Raw genomic sequence first — 17146 nt, forward strand, 5'->3', positions numbered from 1 at the left:
CTCTCGCGGGGCGCGGGGGGAGGAAGGGACCCGGGGCGTGCAGGGCGGCGGTCAGCAACAACGCCCGCAGGCTGGGAGGCCGCGCGGCGGGACGGACGACGGCCCGGTACCGGGCGGCCACCTCGGGACCGTGCGGCGGCCGGCGGCTCGCGGGCCACAGGGCGCAGGCGCAGGCGCGGGGCGGGCGGGCAGGGGGCGGCGCTCCTCCCCAGCCCCGCCCCCGAGCCCCGCGCTGATTGGAGCCGCCGCCGCGGGGCGGGGCTGGCGCCCACGGGGCGGGTCCCGCGCGGCGCCTGCGCAGCACGGGGCCCCGCGCGCGGGCGGGTGGGCGGAGCGCGGCCCCCCGAGCGGGGGCTGGCGAGCGCGGGGAGGGGGCCGAGAGGGCGGCAAAGCCGGCGCGTGCCCGGCTGGGGGCGGAGGGCGGGGGCCCGCGGGCCGGAACAGCCGCGGCAAGTGGCGGCGGCGGCGGCGACGGAGGCAGCTGAGGCGGCGGCGTCGAGCGGGGGTCCGGGCGGCGGCGGCGGCGGCGGCGGGCCGAGGAGCCGGGCGCGATGGAGCGGAAGAGGTGGGAGTGCCCGGCGCTCCCGCAGGGCTGGGAGAGGGAAGAAGTGCCCAGAAGGTCGGGGCTGTCGGCCGGCCACAGGGATGTCTTTTACTATAGGTGAATGAACGTGCCGGCCGGGCAGGGCCCCAACGGGCGCCTCCCAGCGGCCTCTGCGGCGGCCTGGGCGCCTCGACCCGGGCTGCGGCCTGGGCCCCGCGCGTGCGTCGTGCGTGCGTGCGTGCGTGCCGGCGCGCGGCGGCCCCGGGCCAGTGCGCGTGCGTGCCCCTCCCCCCGCGGCCGCGTGGAGCGCCGAGCGGCGCGGGGCGGGCGGCGGCCTTTGTTCGGCGGCCGCGGCGGCCGCGGCGGCCGGGCTGGCGGGGCGAGGGGCGCCGGGCGCGGGCCAGACGCCGCTGGGAGGCGGGGGTGGGGGCTGGGCTGTCCCTCGGATCGGCCGGGCGCGCGCAGCCCGGGGCGGGGGCGGGGGCGCGGAGGGCGGGGCGGCGGGCTCCCGGCCCCCGGGCTGGACCGAGGGCCGCCGCGGCCTGGGGAGACAGAAGTAGTGGGCGGCAGGCCGGCGGCCACCTGCTGCTTTCCTCCTCCCTCCCCTCCTCTTCCTGAATGCTGGAAGATGCTTTTGTTCCTGAGCCAGCTCTGGTGGCTCCCTCCCCCTTGCTGCACGATCCTGGGGCGCGTTCAGGTCGCTGGACCACGTAAAGGGGGCCCCGGCCACGTGCTGGGCGCGGGCCGGTACTGGGGGCCCGGGCCCAGAAGCTGCCGGCTGGGGCCGATCGGGGCGGGGGTGCTGGGGGTGCTGCGCGTGCACCCCGCAGTGGGGTCGCTCATGGGCCTTGGCTGCAGGAGGGCGGTGAGCAGGGGAGGGAGGGCAGCTGTCAGGACCAGCGCGGGGCTGGCTTCCCCGAAGAGCAGCGGCCCTGTTGGGGCCCGGAGGGAGCGGGCTTGCGGGCAGCCTGTCTCCGACGCGGGCACTGCCCGTGTCTGTTGCGATGAAGCCTGGATCCGCGTGGATCCGCGCGGCTCTGTCCGCCGGGTCAGTGAGGAGGTCCGAGGCCCTCGTTTTCCACACGTGTCTAGGCGGAAGGCTGAAGCGGGTCTCTCTGGCTCTGGTCCTTTGTTAACTGAACAGTTGCCTCTGCAGCACCTGCTGCGTGTCCTGGCCGTGGAGCTGGGAGTGGGACCCCGCGACTCCTGTAGTTACAGGTGGTGACATTCACAGAGAAGCTCAGGGGTCTGCGAGGGCCAGTAATGGGGTGCTGGGCTGAGGCTGGGGCAGGTCAAGGAGGGCCTTTCTGAAAGGGTGCCACTGAGCTGGGCCCTGGCAGTGGAGCTGAAGGGAGCTGTCCGGGCAGGGGCATCCCGTGCAGAGGCCGCAGGAGGCCGAGCCAAGGGCAGCATGGCCAGAGCACCTGGAGAATAACGTTGATCCACCTCCTGTCCCCATCTCTACGCGGGCCTCTCAGGGCCTCCGCCACATGGGGCCTTCCTCTGAGTCCCTAGACCTGAGTATGGGGAAAAGCTCCGAAGAGGCTGGACAGATGGAACTCCAGCTTTCCTGTGACTCCACTGAGAGGTGGGGCCTGAGGGGAGTGGGGAGGGCAGGTGGTGCGCGTGGGCTCTGTGTACATGAGCGGCACCACTCCCAGGTCTGACCTGGGTGACCCGCCGGGCAGGAGGGTGTCACCTGCCCTCCCAGTGGGTGGGAGGTTTGGGGGAATGTGACGTGGAACCCATGGTGTTGTCTAGAATGTGGATCTCTGGTGTCTCCACCTCCTGGAGCGCCGGCTGAACCAGCAACGGGGCAAGAGCATGGATGGATTTGCCTAATTCTCTTAAGGCAGAGGAAAGTAGAGCTTGAGGGCTTTGGGTCAAACAGACCTGGTTTGCAGTCAAAGCCTTGTCCCTTGGAATACTTGGGCCTTGGTTTCCTTCTCCAGCAAGCGGGGGAGGGAGTGTGTTCTTCGCAAGGTGACCTCACAAACGTTACCTGGGGCTGAATCCTCAGGCTGCGGCCATGTGTTCTTTGTGAAAATAATCTCACCGTGATATTCTGTGTCCAGGCAGGAGGTTGAGGGTTTGTGGGAAGTTAGTACCCCGACCTCGGGGCTCGCTGTTGGACAGGTACAAAGTAGAGAGGACTCCCCCAGGACATCTCATGTCAGAAGTGGAAACCCTCAGGAGAAGCAGGACGGACTCAGCGTCAGGGCCCCCTGGGGCATCGTGGGCTCCGGGCCTCATTCTCGTCGGTGCCCACTCACTGGTCCTGGCGACTGGCACAGCAGCCCTTCCTACAGACTAGAAGCCAGGCTGTGTTTCAGTCCTATACCCACGTCCTGGCCTGAGGCTCGAGGCCGAGTGGTGGCTCCTAGCCCCACAACCAGCCCCCGGACATGCCAGCCGCAGCCCCCATCCCCATGCCTGGAGCTCCTGGTCTGTGCCCTCCCAGTGAGGCCCTGCTCCCAGAGAGGCCGTCTTGCTCTTTGACTTCTGTACGTGTGCTCCGATTAATTCCAGGGTAGTGGTGGTTTTCAATAAAATCTTAGGGACGTTCTCCTGTGTCCATACTGAGCTGTGGATCTGTAGGACTGGTTTTAAAGCTTGAGATCTAGTCCACATTCTGTCCAGTCCATCCTTTACAAGTGTACTGTCAAGTGGATTTCAGTCCTACAAAGTCGTGTGGCCGTCACCTCTAGTTCCAGAACATTCCATCACCCCCAGATGCCCCCCCCCCAGCCCCTGGGATCTACTAATTCACTTTTTGTCTTGCTTTTGTAGAAAAATAGTTTTTATTGAGATTAGGATTCATACTGAATACAGATCATCCATTTCAAGTGTATAGTTCAATAGTTTCTAGCATATTTACAGGTGTGGCCCCCTCCACGGTCAATTTTAGGATACTTTCCTCACCCCGAAACAGCCCCAGACCCTTAACTGTCAATTCCCCGTACCCCATGGTGCGGTCCTAAGCAGCCACTTACCTGCTCTAGTTCCTGTCCTTGTGTAGTGTGTGTGCGGGGTGGCGAGTGGAGGCAAACAGACACTGGCGAGTTTCGTGGGGTCCTCCTTCCTCTTTGCTGTCGTATTGGACCCCGGCTCCTGCCCGCCAACCCAGCTCGTAGGCTCTCTGTGCACCAGGCAGCGCAGGGGTGGGGCGGGGGGGAGCGAATTGCCCCGCAGAGTCCCTGGTGGCCTCAGAGCGGGGGTCGGGCTGACTTGGCTTCACACACACACACACACACACACACACACACACACCCACCCCCACCCCCCCCCGGCCCTGCCCGCAGGGGGTGGGGGGATCCAGAGCTGAGTGCGGCAGGCCGCCGTTTGGGTCCTGACGCTGCAGGAGGGGGTTTCGCTGTGGCTGGACCAGGTTCCACGCTGCCCTCCATTGTCCCGACTGGGGTTTGGGGACCAGACATGCTGTTGTTTGAGTGAGAGGCTCGTCTGAGAGGTTTTTCAGGGGAGATCAACAAAATCAAGCACTTAGCATCTCAGGCTGAGGAGCCAACAGCAGCGGAGTGACCTGAGTTGGTAGCTGCGCCATCTCCGGAAAGCGCCAGGCCCCCCGGGCCCCCCCACAAGTGCTTTCTCACAGCCTGATGGAGACGTGATCCCCACGGCACACGGCTCACCCTCCTAAAGTGCACGAGTCAGTGGTTATTGTATCACAGAGCCCTACAGCCGTCACCAGGGCCAACCTCCAAACATTCCATGTCCCCAAAAGCAGCCCTGGCCCCATTAGCTGTCACCCTTGAGCCCCCTCCCCATCCATGGACGAGGCCGTCCTGGACATGTCACACACATGGAGTCACACCCCGTGGGGCCTGCTGTGTCCGGTTCCCTCCCTGAGCGTCGGGGCCTCGGGGTACGTCCCCGGGGCGGGTGGGGGGCGTCACTCCCGTTCACAGCCAAGGGACATGTCCATGGGGGGGCGGACGACACACTGTATATTCGCTCTCCCGCCAGTGGACACTTGGGGCTGTTTTTACGTCCTACCTTCTGTGAGCCTCGCTGCTCTGAACACCCGGCTGTATGTTTTGCGCAAACATGTTCATTCTCTCAGGTAGATCCCGAGTGTGGGGTTGCTGTTCAGTCTGAGGAGCCACCTGCCTGTCGTTCGCAGTGGCTGCAGCAGTTGGTGTTCCGGGTTAATGCCTGCTGGTCCTGTGCTGGTTCCTCCTAGTACAGCCTCCTTGACTCGGCACAGCAGCCCTGTGGGTTGGCATCACTGGTTTCCTAGAGAGGTGGGCGGCCTGTGCTGTCCACAAGGTGAGCAGGACGGCAGAGCTTCGTAGCCAGGTCTTCAGAACACCTGGTTTCGGATTTCCCAACAGGTCACACCTGAGCAGCTATTTGGGGTCCTAGCCCTGAACCTTAACATGAGATTTTACAGCCCCCATCCCAGGACACCCTAGTCCCCAACACGGCACCCACAAGGAGACTGTTGTTAGGGGCTCTCCCTCAAAACCTATTCTGGGGTCTTTTTCTCAAGAACATAGCCTAATTCTGTTTCTGGAACGTTCTGAGATGTCAGCTGGGCTCCCAGGGCTCCCGGGGCTGGGCCCCACCCTTCCGTAGTCAGGGCATTTACTCAGAGAGCTCGTCCCTGCTCTCAGCCCCGGTGTCTGCCAGGGCCCCGTCGGGAGGCCGCACTGGGGAGAGGGCAAGGGTTGGCCCAGCACGCCGCGCCTGCCCACCGCTGACCCCCTCTCCGTCCGCAGCCCCAGTGGGAAGAAGTTCCGGAGCAAGCCCCAGCTGGCACGGTACCTGGGGGGCTCCATGGACCTGAGCACCTTCGACTTCCGGACGGGCAAGATGCTCATGAGCAAGATGAACAGGAGCCGCCAGAGGGTCCGCTATGACTCCTCGAACCAGGTCAAGGTGAGCTCCGGGCCTTGGGCTCACTGCTCAGACCCGCTTCGGGGCCGCCCGACTGGTGCAGTCGGTGGAGCGTGTGGTTCCCGATCTTGGGGCCCTGAGTTCAAGTCACATGTTGGGCATAGAGGTTACTTTAAGAACAAAAACGCAGGCATTGACAGGGCAGCTGGATGGCAGTGAACATCCGCAGTCGGGTCTTGTCGTGAGCTCGTGGTCCTGGTCCTGGGGTTGAGCGCCACGGCGGGCTCTGCAATCTGAGGGGTCTGCTGCTCTGCCCCTCCCCCTGCTGTGCGCTCTCTCTAAAATAAGTAAATCTTTTTTTCTTTTTTTTTTTTAAGATTTTACTTATTTATTCATGAGAGACACACAGAGAGAGAGAGGCAGAGACACAGGCAAAGGGGAAGCAGGCTCCACGCAGGGAGCCGGACATGGGACTCGATCCTGGATCTCCAGGATCACACCCTGGGCCGAAGGTGGCGCTAAACCGCTGAGCCACCCGGGCTGCCCAATAAGTAAATCTTTAAGAAAAACTGTAAGATGAAAAAACCCGCAACTCTAGTTTGGGGTGTAGAGCGAGGCTTCCACAATTGACGTTACTTGTCCTGGTGTTAGAGTTATAACTGTCTCTTGAAGGACATTTGGAAGTTACAGAAGAGTTGAAAGAGGGGAAAGAATCCTCTTCACTTTGTCCCTGAGAGAGGCCATGGGCCTGCAGCTGGCCCTGCAGTTGGTCCCCAGCTGTGCCCGGTGTGTGTGCCTGTCGCACTCTCCCCGAGCCTGGCACAGCTGGCGTCCCTGCAGGGTCTGGAAAGCAGCACTTATGGAACGCCCGGGGGCTCAGCGGTGGAACGGCTCCCTGTGGCTCGGGGAGTGACCCCGGGGTCCCGGGATCGAGTCCCGCATCGGGGTCCCCGCAGGGAGCCTGCTTCTCCCTCTGCCTGGGTCTCTGTCTCTCTCTCTGTGTGTCTCTCGTTAATAAATAAACTCTTTAAAAATGACAGAGAGAGAAAGCAGCACGTCTCCCACAGCTGATGGGCCACATGGGGGTGCCTGGTGACACTGTCTACCAGTCTGATGGATGTGCGTCCAGGGTGACTTTGGTCCTGGCTGCAGGACAGCACCAGCCAGGGCACTGTCTGGACTGTGCTCCATGGAGAGCAAGGAGCAGGAGGCAGGCACAGGGCAGGTGTGGTCCAGGGCCCCACTGTGGCCCCAGAACCGGGGTGCCTCTGGGTACGCTGTGACCAACACACAGCGATCTGTTCCCCAAAGCCCAGAGGGGAGGGGTCTCGTCCGCTGCGTGGGAGAGCCCGCGGAGGCCTCTGGGGCTGCAGTGCCAGCTTGTGTGTCTCTGCAGGGCAAGCCCGACCTGAACACGGCCCTCCCCGTCAGACAGACGGCTTCCATCTTCAAGCAGCCGGTGACCAAGATCACCAACCACCCCAGCAACAAGGTGAAGAGTGACCCCCAGAAGGCTGTGGAGCAGCCTCGGCAGGTGAGCCCACGTGCCCCCCCACAAGGTCTTGGCGGGCAGGGGGGCGGTGGGGGCTTGGGTCTGCGGCAGTGGAAGCCCCCACCCTGGCCCCGCTCACCACACGCTTCCTCTCGCCACTGTTTGGGGGGAGAGCTTGTGGTTTTGTGGGGCGTGGTTCTGTAAGGTCACGCACATGGTGCTTTGTAAGCTGCCGCTTAAAATCCAAGGATTATCTGTACCTTTGTGCATAGTTACAAACGCCCAGCAGATAGCTGGCGTGCAGGTGCTGGCGGGGGCAGGAGGCTGTGGGAGCCGCTCACGAGGAGGCCCCTTGTCATTTCCACTCCCCTCGGTGGCTTTTGGGTCATAGTCCTCTAGTAACCACTCAGACCTGAGCATCTGTCCCCGTGCTTCGGACCATGCCTCTTCGCACCCTGTCCCCGAGTCCTGTGGTGCCGCCCACGGGCGGAGCTCCTTGCACCTCCAGAGGCGCTGGGCCCCCTGCCTGCACAGGTGGTGCCTGTCGATGGTGCTGACCAGGTCCCTTTGCCTGCTGGGACCTCTGGGGGCCTCGAGCTCAGCTGTGGGAGGACGGTGGACTCCTGAAGTTTCAGAGCAAAGGGCGCTTTGCCTGCGTGGGATTGTATCATGTTTTGGGAACCATAGACTGTCAGCACCGACGGCAGGGCTCACATCCTGGCTCGCGTGCCTCTGAGCTGGGAGGACAGGCCTGGGCGGAAATCCCGCTTGGTCCCGCAGAACCCTCATTCCCAAGCAAGTAGCTCAGGCACGTCGGGGGCAGAGGTCGTGCTGACGCTGCTGTCCACGCGTGCATGGACCCAGCTACCGGCGTGCCTGGCCAGGGCTGCCTGTTGTGGAGGCACGTCCGTCAGCCCCATCTGTGTGTCTGGTGGCAGCTTTTCTGGGAGAAGAAGCTGAGTGGCCTGAATGCCTTCGACATCGCTGAGGAGCTCGTGAAGACCATGGACCTCCCCAAAGGCCTGCAAGGTAACTCTGGGGTAGGAGGGGGCCAGGTGCAGGGGAGCCGGTGGCTTCTGCAGCACGGGGAGCAACCCTAAATACCACGCCACGGGCCAAGTGCCACGGCCTGCTGGGGCTGGGCTGGGCAGCGGGGAAGGACAGGTGTCTGGGAGCACAGGGGGGCCACAGGTGTGGCTCGGGGTGTCCTGAGGAGACCTGGCGTGTGTGGTTTTGCTCCCGCGCCGTATGCAACCACGCCGTCCCTGAGAGGCGCAGCTTCTGCGTTTCTCACGAGCGGGCCTGAGCGCCTGTAGTGGGGGGTTTGGGAACGAGATCCCAGGCTAAGGGAGAAGGGCCTCAGGTGCCAGGTGGTGACCACCCTGCCCGCCCTGGTAGGCGTGGGACCTGGCTGCACAGATGAGACCCTGCTGTCGGCCATCGCCAGCGCCCTGCACACCAGCACCATGCCCATCACGGGGCAGCTGTCAGCCGCCGTGGAGAAGAACCCGGGGGTGTGGCTCAACACGGCCCAGCCCCTCTGCAAGGCCTTCATGGTGACCGACGAGGACATCAGGTATTGGCCCGCACATGCCCCCACGCCAGCCTTGCCTGTGGCCAGCATGCTTCCCCCCCCCCGCCCCCGGTCTCCCCGCAGTCACATTCCTCTACTAACGCTCTCCGGGGTTAGCGGCGGACGTAGCCCCAGCGAGGGCAGTTTTGAAAAGCATCGACAGGAGCCTGCCAGTGTGTCTGGAGTTGAGGGCAGGCCAGGGGCTGCCTGCAGAGGGAACAGGAATCACCCTTGCTCTTCAGGAATGTTCTTAGGAAGAGAAAGTGGCTCCTCACCGGTGTGGAGAGGCTTGCAGTGTGGCCTGCCTGTCCTTGGGCACATGAGGCCTTCCAGGTGCCTGCCAGGGGGCTGCAGAGTGGCGTGTGGAGCAGGGAGCACGGGGTGAATGAGGGGTGGCACCAGACACGCCCCAGGCCCTGAATGCCAGCACAGGTTTAGGCTGGACCCCGCGGCTGGGGGCCTCAGAGGGCTTCCCTGACGAACCAGTGTCTAGGTGCAGGTGGGCTCGGGGCAGGAGGCGTCCATCTGCCAGAACCATCTGGAAGGGCGTCCTGGTGAGGAGCTAGTTCAAGCTGGCAGCAGGGCAAGGAGCATTTAGAAGCACCGGAAAGTGGAACACACGTCCTCTGGGGCTAAAGCATAAGCACACAGCTGAGGTCAGGACAGCTAGGGGCTCTGTGGCCCCTACACAGACTCGGGGCTGGAACCACAGCAGCCACGGCCGGGAGGGGCTTCCCCGGGGCGGAGGCGGGTGGGCTTCCCGTCTGGGCACCGGGGTGGGGAAGCCAGGCCGGTACAACACGGGAGCCCCACGCTCTTCTGGTGAAGACCCGGAATAGCCCACAGCCTCACAGAGGAGCTCGTCTCCAGGAGATGGAAAGTATAAGGAAAGAACACAACCATCTGGAAAGACTAGACGGATTTTTAAAACCAAGCAGAACTTCTAAAAATAGGAAAAGCCACGGAAAGGAGAAGCTCGTGTCATGGGTTAGGTAGGGGATCTGGTCCTGTCTGGAGAGGAGACAGGCGGCTGGCAGTGTGGCAGCACAGCAGGGGGTGTGGAGTCTGGGGCCGGGGGGTCGCAGAGTCTGCAGCCAGCGTTTGCCAGAACCCGGGACAGACACAGGTGCTGGTTCACCTTCAGGCAGGGTCTCGGCCGCAGGGAGGAAAGCTGAGGGTCTCACAGCCTAGGCTGACCGCTTTCTAGGCGGCCAGAGCAGAGGGCAACCCCTGAGAAAGCTGCTCCATCTGCAGGGTCCTGTCACCCAGCAGGCGACTGTCCCATTCTTTTTTCTAAGATTTTACTTCCTCATGAGAGACACACACAGAGAGGCAGAGACCCAGGCAGAGGGAGCAGCCAGCTCCATGCAGGGAGCCCAATGCCGGACTCGATCCTGGGACCCAGGGTCACCCCTGAGCCCAAGGCAGATGCTCCACCGCTGAGCCCCTCAGGCGTCCCGTTGTCTACTTTCTCTTTGCAAACTCTGCTCAGCTGACGGATTCACGTGCATCTGTGCGCTGGGCCCAGGAGGAGAGCCGACGGGTGTGCCCGGGTGGGGGCTAACTGAATCGGTGCCCGCAGGGAGCACTGGGAGGAGCAGCAGCAGAGGGAGCCAGGGATGTGGGTCTGGGACCTGCTGGCAGAGGTGGAGCGTTAGGACCCAGACCCTGAGCCAGAGGGCCACCAGCTAGGGCAGAGGACCCTCCCTCCTGTCCTGGCACCTGCTGTCCTGGAGGCGGGGACCGCGGGGACGAGCTCTGGCCAGCGCAGCCCATGTGTCCCCAGGAAGCAGGAGGAGCTGGTACAGCAGGTGCGCAAGCGGCTGGAGGAGGCCCTGATGGCCGACATGCTGGCCCACGTGGAGGAGCTGGCCCGGGACGGTGAGGCGCCGCTGGACAAGACCGGCGCGGACGAGGATGATGAGGACGACGAGGACGAGGACGAGGACGAGCCCGACCAGGACCAGGAGATGGAGCATGTTTAGAGCAGGTGCTGGCTGGCTGGTGGTTTCAGGATGCAGCTGGCGCTTGGACGGTGACCGTGGGGATGAGGGACATGCCCAGGGTCCTGGGGCCTGCGCCATGCAGGGTGGCGGCTGTGCCGGTCTCCCCGTCGGGGCACTGATGGCGCCCTCTCCCTGTCTTCCCAGAGGCCCCGTGGAGCCCTGCCTGCGGGGAGCCACTGCCAAGTCCAGCTTTGCCACACTTGGACCAGGCTCTGTGGCCCAGCCCAGGAGGATGGCGGCCCCTCCTAGGCCTTCCCAGGCGTGTCCCCTCCCCCAGGCCCACAGGGGCATGGCTGGAGGACAGCCCCTGCCTGATGGGCCCCCACGTTTGCTCTTCTCTGAACGGCCTGGGTCCGGAAGTGCCAGTCGCCCCCGGGCCCCGCCTGCAGGAGGCCATCCTCGGAGCCATCACTCCACACTGGACTCGGGACCGGCCTCGTCCCCACGGCCGCCTCACACAGGACAGCTGCCCCCAGGCGGCCTGCGAGGTCCCCCAGGGGCTGGAGGAACTTTTTCTGGGACAGTCAAGCTGCGGGACGATATTCCAGGGTCGACACAGGAGCCCTCCAGGTGCAGGCTGGCTCCCCTGCGTGCCCCCAGCGGGCGAAGCCGTCGTGGCTCCGAGCGGCACACACCAGGCGTCCTTCAATAAAGCTGTGACGCCAGTGAGGCTGGACGTCCGCATGACTGCTTAGCCTTTGTGTGTGCTGCACGTGGACGCCAGCCCTGGCCTCCGTGCCGGGAAACCTCGCCGTCCCCACGCGCCCAGCCCTGCCTGAGGGGCAGCCAGCCCCCGGGACGGAGAACTCGTGACTCGCCCAGCGGGGCTCCAAGGCAGCTGCGCCGGCGGCCGGCATCCGCGTCCCCCTCCCCCCCGTGTCGCCGGGACAGTGACACCCCTCGCTTGGGGCCAGAGCTGGCGCTGGGGCCGCGGCTCCTCGGAGCCCCCGGCCTGGGGTGTGTTGTGCGGCCCGGCGATTCCCGGTGCCCGGAGCCACGGCCCCTGGGAGCCCTGGGCACGGAGTCAGCGTGGAGTTCGTTCGTCCCGCACCCTCCAGCCCCGAGTGCCTTGGGCGGGGCAGCCACCCTGTCCCTGCGCGGCCCCGACCCACAGCCTGAGACCGTCAGGCAGGACCCGGGTTGCTGCCTCGTGTGGCCGTCACCCTGGCCGGCCCGGAGGGTGGGCAGATGGCGGAGCCCCTGCACCCCAGGACGCCAGCCCCGGCCGGCCGGCAGCATCCCGCTGGTCCAGTCAAAGCACAGCTCCTCGGGAGCCACCCCCAAGGCCGATGTCGTCCTGCCCCTCACGGAGGCTGCACCCGCTGAGGGAGCTGTGCCTGGGGCTGGCCCCTGCGTGGGCCTGAGGCCCGGAGCCCTGCTCAGCGGGAGGGACCGCGGGGCCCGGGAGGCACCCCGTCCTGTGGGCGACCGTTGAATAAAGCCATCTCGGTGAGTGCGGTCTGCAGCCTTGCTTCCTCCCGAGGACCCGAGGCTCTGTGTCGGCCCCTGCCCGGCCCTGTGTGGCTCCGGGGGACCGGGAGGGCGGGCTCCGGGTCCCAGCTCCTCAGTGGAAAGAGCCAGTCTGGCCAAGGTTTCCAGAAGTGCCCTCAGCGCCCCCGGGGCCACCTGCTGCCCCGACTGGACCCAGTGGGCTCCGCACCGGACGCGCTCACGACGACTCCGAAGACTAACGAGGGTCCATCTGGAGTCTGCAGTGGGGGCTCTGCGGGGGGCTGGGGTGGGGGAGCCAGCGCTGGCGGGATCTCACCCCTGCTGCCCCCTGCCCGGCCACCGCCTGCCCTGCATCCGCAAGCAGCAGAGGGTCCGCCCACCTGGGGTCAGAGGCAGGTGGGTGCCCAGGGCCCTGCCCTGCTGCCTGGAGCGCCCTGCACTCCCCCGTCGCACACAGTCACCCCACAGGCACCGGCCCCACCCTGCAGTCAGCCTGCCCTCCTGGGGGGCCCAGCTCCCAGAAGGGGAACAGGCTCAGGAGCCACGGGAGGGGGGCCCACTGGCTGAGAACTCCAGTCTCCCCGACTGCAGGCCCAGAGAGCCCTTGGGGGGCCACGGACCTCGGGACCTCAGACGCTAGGATGCCATCAGGGTCCCAGCCCAAGGGTCCGTCCGCACCGAGGACCAGGGCAGTGGTTGGTGTGAAGGTCCGATGCCCCCAGCCCCACAGCAGGGCCCTTCCCCACCTGAGAGCTCATCCTGACCCTGAGCTGAGGCCACCTTTCCAAGGTTGTGGGTCCCCCAAATTCTCTCTTCTCCCCAAAGAAATCCCTAGTGGCAAGGGCTGAGGAGGGGTTCTGTGCAGCTAGGTCACCTGGCGGGTGCTGCTCCAACATCTCCCCACACCACCTGCCGGGCCCCTTGACTCTGGAACCATCAGCTCAGGGCTGTCCACACCACAGAGAACCACCCCGCGTCTTCACCCGGTGCCCAGCTGCCCCTGCCCCGAGACAGGCTTTCGGAGCCATGTTGCACCCCACTCCGCTGACCATCCTAGGGTGCCTCACCTGTGCGAGCCTCCCGGGGCCACTGCACGGGTCACCACCAACTTGGCTGTAGAAAACCACATGGGGCTGGTCACCCCCTCGTTCCCTGGGGCCCAGGGAGACCTGCTCCTGCCTGCCCACTGCCTTCCGGGGCTCGCGGCCCCTCCTCTGTCCTCACCGCCAGCAGCGTGGGGTCTGCCCGTCTCTGGGAGGCCCCCCGGGGACCCAGGGTCACCCCGCCCCAGCGCCTTGACCAGGTCCCTCTGCTGCGGGAGGTGACACGTCCCAGCTCCCGGGACCAGGACCGGGACGTCTGTAGGGGACTCCGTAGCCATTACCCTGAAGGTTCCTTGTGTCTCCTGGCAGCGCGCAGCCGGCGTGGCCTGGCCCTGCAGCCTCAGCCTTGAGCATCTCTGTTACCTCCAGGCCCCCGCACCCCCCCCCCCCCCCCCCCCGTGCTGCCACCTCAAGGGGAGTGAGCGTGAGCAGTTGCTACACAAGCTGGGGAACTGGTTGAACTCGGGATCCACGTAGGTGGAGGAGGAAGGGGCCCTACGGGTGACCTGAGGCGGCAACACAGCAAAATAAATTGGGAGTTTGCTGGTCAAAACCTGGCCGGCCGGGATCCCTGGGTGGCGCAGCGGTTTGGCGCCTGCCTTTGGCCCTGGGTGCAATCTGGAGACTCCGGATCGAATCCCACGTCGGGCTCCCGGTGCATGGAGCCTGCTTCTCCTTCTGCCTATGTCTCTGCCTCTCTCTGTGTGTGTGTGTGTGTGTGTGTGTGTGTGTGTGTGTGTGACTATCATAAAATAAATAAAAATTAAAAAAAAAAAAACAAAACCTGGCCGGCCAGGCCAGGGCAGAGGGACCAGCCTGCTCAGCTTCTAGAACAGTCCAACGGGACGGCCCCCAGCCACACACGGCTAGTTCAGTTTGATTGGTTACAACTAACTAAACCCCCCATTCCCTGCACACCTGGCTGGTGGCTCTTGAGCCACAGCACATGGAGAACATTCCATCATCGCCCGGAAGGCTCCGCGGCCCAGTACCATTCTAGAACAGGGGCTCCGAGCCTTTGCTGGGGAGGGGCCGCTGAGACGCTGCCCGTAGGATCAGCTAAGGCTTGCTCAAGACCCAAGGCGCTCGAAAGGTGGAAATAACCCCAGGCTCTATCACACGTGTCCACACAGGACGCTCGGCCGCGAGCAGCCGCCCTGGGTCGAACCCTGAGCCCACGACGCCCAGGGGGACCCAGACACAGGAGGCGACTGTGATTTTTTTTTCCCAAACGTGATGTTAATGTTCTGTCAACTTGCCAGGCTGGGTCCCCCCCCACACACACATAGCTGGTAAGTGTGAGTTCCGGGTGTGCCCAAGGGGGTGTCGGGAGAGGTGAGCATTTATCCAGCAGACGCAGTGAAGACACGTCCCGTCGACCCGGCCTCAGTCCACCCAGCCGGGGCCGAACGAGCTTCTCTGCCCCTGACCCAGCCGACCGTCCGCTCCTGCCCCTCCGGGCCTGTGGACGCGGCCTGGATCCCACACAGGCCCTCCCGGGCCCCAGCTCGTGACGGAGGCCGTGGCGTCTGGTGCCCTCGGCTCCCTCTGGAGATCTCTCCCTGGATCCCTCTGCCTCAGTTTCCCTGGGAAGCCAGAGTGTGCGACTCCACTTCTGTGAAAGGTCAGGAGAGGCAAATCCACAGGGACAGAAATCGGGTTCGCCGGTGCCAGTATAGGGGGTGCGGGTGCTGCCAGCGGGGATGGGGTTTCTTGTTCGGATAATGACAGTGTCCTGACATCCCCAGTCGTGAGGACTACACGGATTCTTGAATTTACTAAAAACCGCTGAACTGTCTGCAAGGGCAAACGTCGATGCGCCATAAACCACATCTCAATTTTACAAGCAAAAGGAGATTTCAGAGTGTCAGGGGACCTGAAGCGTGTGCAGCGACCCCAGCCAGTCAGGAAGGAGGCTGAGGGTCCCCACACGGCCGTGCGGGGGCAGCAGGCGGCCTGCAGCGCAGACGCACAACTGCTGGCCGGGAATCTCTTTAAAAAAACGGGAAAAAAAGACAAACCAACTTGGGCTGGGTTCAAGAAACCTGCCACAAGAGACAGCACAGGGCAAGTCGTCTGGGCGAAGCTCCAGAAGAGACAAGGGGTCCCCGGGGCCCACAGCCAGGGGCACAAGAGGCCGCCCGGTTCCCCACCACCACCACCCCCCCCCCAGGCCAGCAGAGCTGACCAATCAGTGTGACCCGCAAAGCAGCTGCATTTTCTGCAACTGCGGTCACACTGGATGTGAACTAACCAGATTTCAAATAAAAACCTGGGGCGGGGGGAAGGCGCGCGTCCTTGCGTGTAAATGATGTCTCTAACAACAGCCCCCCCCCCCCCCCGTTCTCAGAAGGGGAGTCCGCCCCACGCCACACCCTCCCGAGCGACAAGGCTGAAAAGAGGACCGGTCCCCGCAAGGGAGCTTTGTGGCTTATGTTCTCGGGTAATTTTTCCCCTCGACTTCTTACTCTTTCAAACATGCCGTTGCCGTTGGAGGAGGAGGGCACCCCTGCCACCCCCAGGGCCGCCCCACTCCCTGTCACTGGGCATCCCCCCCACCCCGCCGCCCCAAGGAGCTGGAGCTGTTTGAAAAAAAAAGCACATAGTTCAAAACAAAGAGGTCAAATAGCACTAAAACCCCCAGAACCCACCCTCTGGGGCGGGTTTTGCTGCTTCCTTTTGACATTTTCCTTTATGCTTTTTATCCTTCTTGCTCCCCCTCCCCAGCCCCGAGCCCCCTCCCCGTGCGTGGACGAGCCTGTCCTGGACGTGTCACACACGTGGACTCCCACCCCGTGGGGCCTCCTGTCTCTGGTTCCGTCCCTGAGCATCGTGGGCTTGGGGTCCGTCCCCGGGGCGGTGGGGGGGGCCGTGCTCCTGCTCATGTGGCCCAGGGACGTGCCCGTGTGCAGGGGACACGCTGTGTGTACCCGCTCACCCGTGGATGGACACTTGGGCCGTGTGTCCCTCCCGGCTGCTGTGAACACTGAAGATGGTTCTCAGTTCCCCGGTGCAGGCGGGGGGGGGGGGGGAGCCCCTGGGCATGGTGTCCTGGCACCCTGCCTCCCCAGGGCTTTGTCGCCAGCACCAGGCAGCTCCAGCAGGGGGTGCTGGTGGGGAGTCCTTCCCGGGTTCCCTTAAGTCGTGATGACTTGAGTCGGTAAAAGTAGAGAGAAGGTAAAGCTGACTTTACAGTTTTTAAAACCTAAAAACATATATTTTGGGGGACACCTGGGTGGCTCTGCGGTTCAGCATCTGCCTTCGGCTCAGGTCGTGACCCCAGGGTCCCAGGATCGAGTACCGCGTCGGGCTCCCGGCATGGAGCCCGTTTCTCCCTCCTCCTGTGTCTCTCTGCCTCTCTCTCTCTCTATGTCTATCATGAATAAATAAAATCTTTTTTAAAAAAGGAATAAATAAAATCTTTAACGAAAGTGTATTTTTTCTTATCGTGGAAGGGTCTGAAGTGCTGACCAGTGAAGCCCGAGCGCCGGCACCGGTGTCACGGAGGCCGCTGGGGGCCCAGGCCACCTCCCAGCACCGCCCCTGCGCTTCCGTGGGATCCCGACGCAGCCGGAGCTGCAGGAGCGCTGCCACGGCCGTGCGCCCTGCCCCTACCCGCGGGCTGGCACGAGGGGTAAGCGGCCTCGACCCGGGGACGGGCACCCGGGGCATCTCCCCGAAGACACTCCAGGTGTCCTGCCTGGGGAGGTACTGTGCGCTGCCCTGTGTCTCCCAAAAAGACTCTCCTTGTCCCAACCGCTAAATCTGTGGGTGGGATCTCACTTGGACACAGCGTGTCATTAGTGCCTGCAGGTGTCATTAGTGAAGGCGAGGCCACAGGGGAGCGGGGTGGCCCTGAATCCACTGCTGCAGCCCTCACGAGCCATGTACACACAAACGCACACGGAGAAGCCGCCTGATTCGGGGGACAGATGGGGGTGACGTGTCCACATCCGGGGGCGCCGAGCACAGCCAGCCGCGCAGGGCTGGAGAGGCAGGGAGGACCCTCCCTGGAGCCTTCGGGGAGCCCACGGCCCTCCACACCTTGACCTAGGACTTCTGGGCCCTCGACACAACACACTGGTGCTCGAAGCCACGGGGTCTGTGGTCATCCGCTCA

The 17146-nt window shown here is 64.1% G+C and overlaps 1 protein-coding gene across 5 annotated transcripts; it reads left to right on the plus strand.

The window, feature by feature from the left end:
- Positions 1 to 412: 412 nt before the first annotated feature.
- On the plus strand, positions 413 to 11925 carry MBD3 (methyl-CpG binding domain protein 3). 5 transcript variants are annotated; one of them, XM_055343432.1, is made up of 7 exons: positions 439 to 661; positions 5284 to 5443; positions 6798 to 6935; positions 7832 to 7922; positions 8292 to 8469; positions 10253 to 10456; positions 10617 to 11925. In XM_055343432.1, the coding sequence occupies exons 1-6, from the start codon at positions 552 to 554 to the stop codon at positions 10449 to 10451; spliced, it is 876 nt and encodes a 291-aa protein (XP_055199407.1). In that variant the 5' UTR covers positions 439 to 551; the 3' UTR covers positions 10452 to 10456; positions 10617 to 11925. The 5 variants fall into 5 exon arrangements, with proteins under 5 accessions (XP_055199409.1, XP_055199407.1, XP_055199405.1 ...); XM_055343434.1 differs by having other exon boundaries at positions 413 to 565; positions 10253 to 11925; XM_055343430.1 differs by having other exon boundaries at positions 10253 to 11925.
- Positions 11926 to 17146: the final 5221 nt, after the last annotated feature.

The sequence above is a fragment of the Nyctereutes procyonoides genome, unplaced genomic scaffold (assembly GCF_905146905.1).
Source record: "Nyctereutes procyonoides isolate TBG_1078 unplaced genomic scaffold, NYPRO_anot_genome, whole genome shotgun sequence".
Taxonomy (NCBI): Eukaryota; Metazoa; Chordata; class Mammalia; order Carnivora; family Canidae; genus Nyctereutes; species Nyctereutes procyonoides.